Raw genomic sequence first — 7315 nt, 5'->3', positions numbered from 1 at the left:
AAGAAAACGCTATGTCTGGCGCAAACCCAACACATCACATCACCCAAAGAACACCATCCCCACAGTGAGACATGGTGGTGGCGGCATCATGCTGTGGGGATGTTTTTCAGCAGCTGGGAAACTGGTCAGAGTTGAGGGAAAGATGGATGGTGCTAAATACAGGGATATTCTTGTGCAAAACCTGTACCACTCTGTGCTTGATTTGAGGCTAGGACGGAGGTTCACCTTCAAGCAGGACAATGACCCCAAACACACTGCTAAAGCAACACTTGAGTGGTTTAAGGGGAAACATGTAAATGTGTTGGAATGGCCTAATCAAAGCCCAGATCTGTGGCTCTACAAAATATTGAGTTTAGGGGGCTGAATAGTTATGTACATTGACTTTTTCTGTTATTTTGTCCTATTTGTTGTTTGCTTCACAATAAAAATAAAATAAAATAAAAACATCTTCAAAGTTGTGGGCATGTTCTGCAAATTAAATGATGCAAATCCTCAAACAATTCATGTTAATTAATTCCAGGTTGGGAGGCACCAAAATATAAATAAAAAAAAGTCAAGGGGGGGGGGGGTGAATACTTTTTTTGCAAGGCACTGTATATTGCAGTCACAATTGAATAAGCATCTAAGGGGGTATACAGCTCAATGCAACAGCTAGAGATAGCAGAGTAAAAGCTTTCAGGTATCTCTGGCAGACCCACAGACTTGAATGGAGCGGCAGCGCGCATGCATGTCCACCACTCCATCTCATGATCGGAAGGGGCTCTGGCTAATCAGAGACTTATCCCCTATCCTGTGGAACTGGGTTTCTGCCCCTGATGAAGTGGAGTGAAACCCGTTTTGGGTAAGTCCACAAGGAGATTTTATATGCTGTTTTACAAGCTTTTATCTTATGCGTGAATAAGTGTTTTTCCTTCTGTGCATCTGGTATGTCACTACGAGGTATTTTTTTTATTGGTGAGTACCGCTGGAGACATAGGCACAAAAAAATGAAAGAAACCAGTGCCAACGACTGATTGCAGCTCAAAGGAATAGTGGAGAATGAGGACAACAAATTGCGTGTTAGTGGATAATCCCTGGGAGAGCAGATGTTCCACATTAGGAAGGATCTTCTGGTTGTACCTGTGGAGTGGATCCGGTGACGTGTGGATATCTGACTGTGAGGACACAGACCTATTCTCTTTCTAAGGATTCTGTGGCCACTAATATAAGAAAAAGGACTTCATATTGGTTTTATCACTTTCATCAATGTCAGTGACTGATAACAGCATGCAAAGTGCATGCAACTAAGGCCGGGGGCTCATTTTACTGTCCTGGTACTGCAAACAGCATCCCTGGGCCTAAAGTGAATTTATCACTATACAATAAGCAGAAAGCATAAGCCACTGCACTTGGGAGACCTACAGTACTGTTTTAGGGTATGGTCACATGCAGTGTATCTGATGGAATTATGTGCCTGTTAATGGGCCATGTGCCCCCCTCCATTATACTGCTCATGCCTAGGAGTCCTCTTCATCATATTGCTCATGCCTAGGAGTCCTCTCTATGCATTAGCATCCAGAATTTGGCCTATGTGCAGGCATATAGCAGGTGGATTGCAACTGAGTAGAAAGATAGAACCTACAGTTTTGGAATTGGTATCTTTCTAGCGGTTCACAAAGGTTTTTCAGAAGAGACTAGCGTCGGCTACGCCATTTTTGATGGGGCCTGCACTGCCAGAGGAGCCATGTAATTTAGGCTTTGTCAGAAATTACATAGCTGTGGCATGATGAATGAGACAGGGCCAATGGCTTGTCACACATTCCACCCTTAACATGTCCCCTTTTTGTAAAATTGGTGGGAGTGGTGTAAAACGTCAACTGCGACTAGAAAAGTCACAAAAGTAAAAATTATGTTAATTTGCAACATTTCTACTCCAAAAACAGGCATAGTGGGATTAACGAATGTATCCCTGAGTCTCTTAAAGTAAGGCCCCCATGGCTTTCCTGTGACAATAGCTCATAGGGGTATCCTAAAATAAAAGAAATGTATCAGTAATTAGGGGCGGATTAAGACCTTAAAGGGGTTGTGCACCAATTTCCAGACTTCTCAGATTGGCAGGACCCTTCTTGGTGATCACTCTTACCTGAAACCCGGCGCTGAGTCCCAGTGTAAACTTTCAGCCAATCACTGGCCGCGGTGGTGATCTGTCTCTTTGTGACATGTGACCATATTACATGATGAAAGGGAAGTGGCAGCCAGTGATTGGCTGCAGCGGCATCAAACGGAAAGCTTACATGAAGGGACCCGAGACAAGCTACGGAGGCCTCCACCTAGCTCCAGTGGTCAGGTAAGTATAATCACCAACGCGGATCCCACCATTTTGAAGAGGTCTGGAAATTAATACACACCCCACGTAAAGTAAAATTGGTCCCATGTTGTAGGCAGGTCCAAAGTGGCAGCGCCATGGTGACCTCTTTTAGCCAAGTTTCATTTCTGCAGAGTTTTCCACACAGACATCTTTGATTCCTGACGTGTACATCATCCTCCTCTCCTTCTCAACACAAGCTCCTCATCATGGTGCCCTGTGTCGTCCTGCTGCCACTGTGCCCACTCTGCTCCCAAATACTATACTGTAGACAAAAAGTGCCATACAGATAGTCCACCTGAAAATACTTGTACCATACAAAACTAATTGTGCCAAGCAGAGTGCCCTGAACTATTATAGTGCACCCAGTCGTAATAATGCCACCCTATAGTGGCCCCAGTACTAATATGCTCGCCTAATGTTATTCCAGTCAAAATATAACCCCCCCCCCAAACTACTCCCAGTACTCATAAAGCCTGGCTATAGTTCCCCGGTAGAAATAAAGCTCAATATGGTGCCCCAGTAGTAATAATGCCCCCACAGTATTAAAAATGTCCCACTCTACTGACAATAGTAATGCCCATATAGCACCCCCTCTATTAATAATCCCCCCTATAGTCCCTACAGAAATAGTAATGGCCCAGTAATGCATCCTACTGCTCCCAGTATTAAAAATGCTCTGGGTAATGCCCCATAAGTAAAAAATAAATAAAAAATTAAACTTACCTGAGTGCCATTCACCAACACCACCCCCTACCCTGCAACATGCGCATCCCCTTTAAGTGCCTGGTCTGTAGTTTTAAGGAGGGCTCGGGCAACCCTGAGTGTCTGCCCACCAGGAAACATCCGGATAGGGTCTATGGTCAGTCCACCCCTGTCAGTGCTACACATGATTTTATTCACAAGATATCACAACAAGCATTACAAGAAAACTAGGTTATCAGCAGCGAAGCAATATAAATAAAACGTCACAGGTGGTGACATACATCACTGACCACTGCAGCCAACCACTGGCCTCAGCGATTCTGCACGTCCAAAGAATCAGCGTCCATTGCGGCAGGGGTCAGTAGAGCGGTGGGGAATTTAAAGGGGGCGTAATGCCTGTTTTTTCATGTTGTACTATTTGTTGCTCCTATTCACACGTCTGAAATCCTGTTATCTATAGAAATATATATAACTACACGTGTGTGAGTTTACAATAAAGACATATTTCAGCAGAAATAAAAACATGTCATCTGTGTGGGAAGAGAAGCAAATGACAGACGTTTCGCCCTCTTCAGCCTATGACACTTTCCTACCAGGCGCACAGCTCACTCCTTCTGCCGCTCGGTGTCTACCACGTGACTCAACCACGTGGGCGGTGACGTCAGCAGAAAGGGAAGCAGAGCAGTGGCAGCGGCGCGGGAGGCATGCGGTTCCGCTGTAAGCTGGTGGACGTCAGCTGCGTGAACCACTTCACCCGTGTGTATTATTGTGTGGATGAGGGCGGTGTATGGGCGCGTGCTCTGACCGTAGTGGATGGGCTATAAATGCCTGGACTCTAGACACATAGTAGTGTGCTTTGTCAGAGAAGGGGAGGGTCTGCTCCTACCTACACCTGGTTTTTGGTATAAAAAGGTGCAAAATCTGGGTTTTCGCTGGTTTTTAAAAATGAGGTTTGGGCAGGTCAGATTTCTCATCATTTGGGTTAGGGCTGCAAGTATCTGGGCTGCCGTAGGAATGAATGGTGTCACCATAACACAGGAGTCACTTGTCACAGCACTGGGACCCCATTCATTCCTATGGCAGCTACACCATACCTGAGCAGGACATGTGTGGTGCCCAAAGCTGCTGTGTGCCCGTACCCGTAGGCCATGTTACTGCCGTAAGTGATGATTGTATGGCAGCTACACCATACCTGAGCAGGACATGTGTGGTGCCCAAAGCTGCTGTGTGCTCGTACCCATAGGCCATGTTACTGCCATAAGTGATGATTGTATGGCAGCTACACCATACCTGAGCAGGACATGTGTGGTGCCCAAAGCTGCTATGTGGCCGTACCCATAGGCCATGTTACTGGCATAAGTGATGATTGTATGGCGGCTACGAGCTGGTGGAAGAGTGTCATTTATGACCAGTCCTCTGCCTCATGATTGTCATCCAGCGGCACAGCAATAAATCAGGCCGCACCGCAAAGCACAGTAGTGTGATTTTGTAGTATTTATTTCCCCCCTCTCAATGCCTTTCATTGGGCCCATGCCATTAACAATAAAAAAAATAAAAAAAAACTCAAGTTTGGGTATGTTGGTGTTTCACCATAGACCTCTTTATAGGGAAACAAAAATGGCACACAAAAAATATATATTTAAAATTCATGTTTTTTTTTATAAGGCCAGAAAACTCCCATGAAAGTACTAAGTGTGAATTATTGTTTTTGTGCATAATAACTATGTGACTGCTGGGACCCCAGAGATCCTGAGAACAGCGGTCCCATACCTGATCTGGAGCTGCAGTACAGAGCTCAGCAATCCCTGCACTCGGATGTGTAGACAGTGGGGACACCCCAGCTCTCTGCTGTTGTCTTCCGGTCCCCGTCCTGTGAACGCCTGTATGGACGAGGTCCCACCACCACTGTGGCCACTGCCCCCCTCAGGACCCTGTTGTATATACAGTGTTATGAGACTACTGCCTGTTATGCCCTGTGCCATCAGTGGAAGAAAGGAAGGGTTGTCAGGATGCCCTCTTAACGGCTTTCTCCCTTTATAAAATAGCTGCCCTGTATATGGCACCTGGTTTACTGCCCTCCTCCTCCTCTCCCACATTGCCTGAATTACTCTGATCTGAGTGATGGCTGATATATCAGGCAATTACTGTATATACACAGTCGCCTCCACCTTAAATCTGTGCCCGTTATTTTAAAAGGGATTTCTAAGATTTAAATACTAGGTCATCAGTATCTGATCGGTGGGGACCACCGCCGATCAGCTGTTTGCCTTCTTCCTGCTCTCAAGGCACAGTACTGTATGTAGTCTACCGGCTATGCTTGGCATCACGCTCAGCCCCATTCACTTCTATGGGGCTGAGCTGCTCCTAGGCACATATATAGATGAACATGACATCACTGGCCTGGGAAAGCTGTGAAGATGCTGCAAGCCCCACTGTCTTCTAAAGTAGCTGATTGGCGGGGGTCCCGGATGTCAGACACTGATGACCTATTCTGAAGATAGGTCATCAGTATTAAAATCTTGTACAAAACCTTTAAGGTCTTTATTTTGGGGTTTGAGTTGATTTTGCTGAATTTCCTGTCTTTTTCAGGAGTTGTAAACACAATTACAAAGTTGACCAAATCATGTACCTTACGACTGACAGCCAACAATCTATACTTCATCCTTACCGACAAGGTGGCTAATGGGGGAGTCAGCATGTGGTGTGAGCTCTGCCAGGTAAGATTCCTGATATATTCATCATCGCACTTTGTTTTACCACATGGAGATCATCAACACCTACACTACAGACCAAAAGTTTGGACACACCTTCTCATTCAAAGAGTTTTCTTTATTTTCATGACTGTGAAAATTGTAGATTCACACTGAAGGCATTAAAACTATGAATTAACACATGTGGAATTATATACATAACAAAAAAGTGTGAAACAACTGAAAATATGTCATATTCTAGGTTCTTCAAAGTAGCCACTGTAACGGGACGCCTGGCACCCCGACCGGGTACCTCCGTCGATAGATGCTCCTAGTGCTTTCCGAGGACTCCAAGCACTCCACTTGACACCGTACGCACTGCAGACCCCACAAACCGCCGCAGCTTGGTTGGGGTCTCACCGTCCTCCACCCACGCTGGACCTGCAACAAGGCTCCAGTGGGTGAACCTCTCCTACAGCCAGAGAGCAGGAACAGCTCTTACAAGAGCTAGTAGTTATGCCAGGGGAGTATAGCAAATCGTCAGCGTATAGCAATCCCCCAGTTTTGATCAGTTATCCAAACACCAGTCTCAACATGATGAAGGATAAAACAGGAACCCTTTATTGAGGGCTACCCGCCCGTATTTATGCAGGTCCCCATCTGGTAGACACGCCCCCAGGGGACCAGAATGGAGACTGCGACACACCGAACAGATACAACACGTCCCCACAATGCATCATGGTTTCCTCCTCTCTGCCCCAGAGACAACCGAGGGATAATCCAATTATCTCTCAGGACAAAGGGGAAATCGCCAATACACATGTGGGGACAACAGGACAGAAATCACCATTTAAACACACAATGTCACACCCTCCCAGCAACCACAGACATTTAACATATCCCCAGATAGCTCAAGTCTGAGTGCATATAATTAGGCGAATGGCACTCAGACCACACGAATACAATTAAACTAGCCATCTGGGTGCCCTCACATAACAAAATACAATTCCAAAGACAGATTTAAGCTGTGCGGCCGGCCTGTCTTCTTTAAAGTTAGTATGGGCCATAATCCTGAGGCAGGAGGCTGGCAACCAGCCCCCTCCAAAACACAGTGGCGAGGTTGGTTTCGTCACAGCCACCTTTTGCTTTGATTACTACTTTGCACACTCTTGGCATTCTGTTGATGAGCTTCAAGAGGTAGTCATCTGAAATGGTCTTCCAACAGTCTTGAAGGAGTTCCCAGAGATGCTTAGCACTTGTTGGCCCTTTTGCCTTCACTCTGCGGCACAGCTCACCCCAAACCATCTCGATTGGGTTCAGGTCCGGTGACTGTGGAGGCGAGGTCATCTGGCGCAGCACCCCATCACTCTCCTTCATGGTCAAATAGGCCTTACACAGCCTGGAGGTGTGTTTGGGGTCATTGTCCTGTTGAAAAATAAATGATGGTCCAACTAAACGCAAACCGGATGGAATAGCATGCCGCTGCAAGATGCTGTGGTAGCCATGCTGGTTCAATATGCCTTAAATTTTGAATAAATCCCCAACAGTGTCACCAGCAAAGCACCCCCACTCCATC

At 46.1% G+C, this 7315-nt stretch overlaps 1 protein-coding gene across 2 annotated transcripts in view; it reads left to right on the top strand.

Moving 5' to 3' along the window:
- The first annotated feature begins 3699 nt into the window (after window positions 1–3699).
- The window catches only part of HUS1 (HUS1 checkpoint clamp component), a 48037-nt gene continuing 44421 nt past the window's right edge, over window positions 3700–7315 (top strand). For both annotated transcript variants that reach the window (XM_044293278.1, XM_044293277.1), the window contains exons 1-2: window positions 3700–3805; window positions 5639–5766. In XM_044293278.1, coding sequence (XP_044149213.1) covers window positions 3754–3805; window positions 5639–5766 — 180 coding nt within the window. In that variant the 5' untranslated portion in view covers window positions 3700–3753. The remainder of the gene's footprint in view (window positions 3806–5638; window positions 5767–7315) is intronic.

Source organism: Bufo gargarizans, chromosome 5, assembly GCF_014858855.1.
Source record: "Bufo gargarizans isolate SCDJY-AF-19 chromosome 5, ASM1485885v1, whole genome shotgun sequence".
NCBI classification, from domain to species: domain Eukaryota; kingdom Metazoa; phylum Chordata; class Amphibia; order Anura; family Bufonidae; genus Bufo; species Bufo gargarizans.
This window is presented reverse-complemented; position numbering and strand designations above follow the sequence as displayed.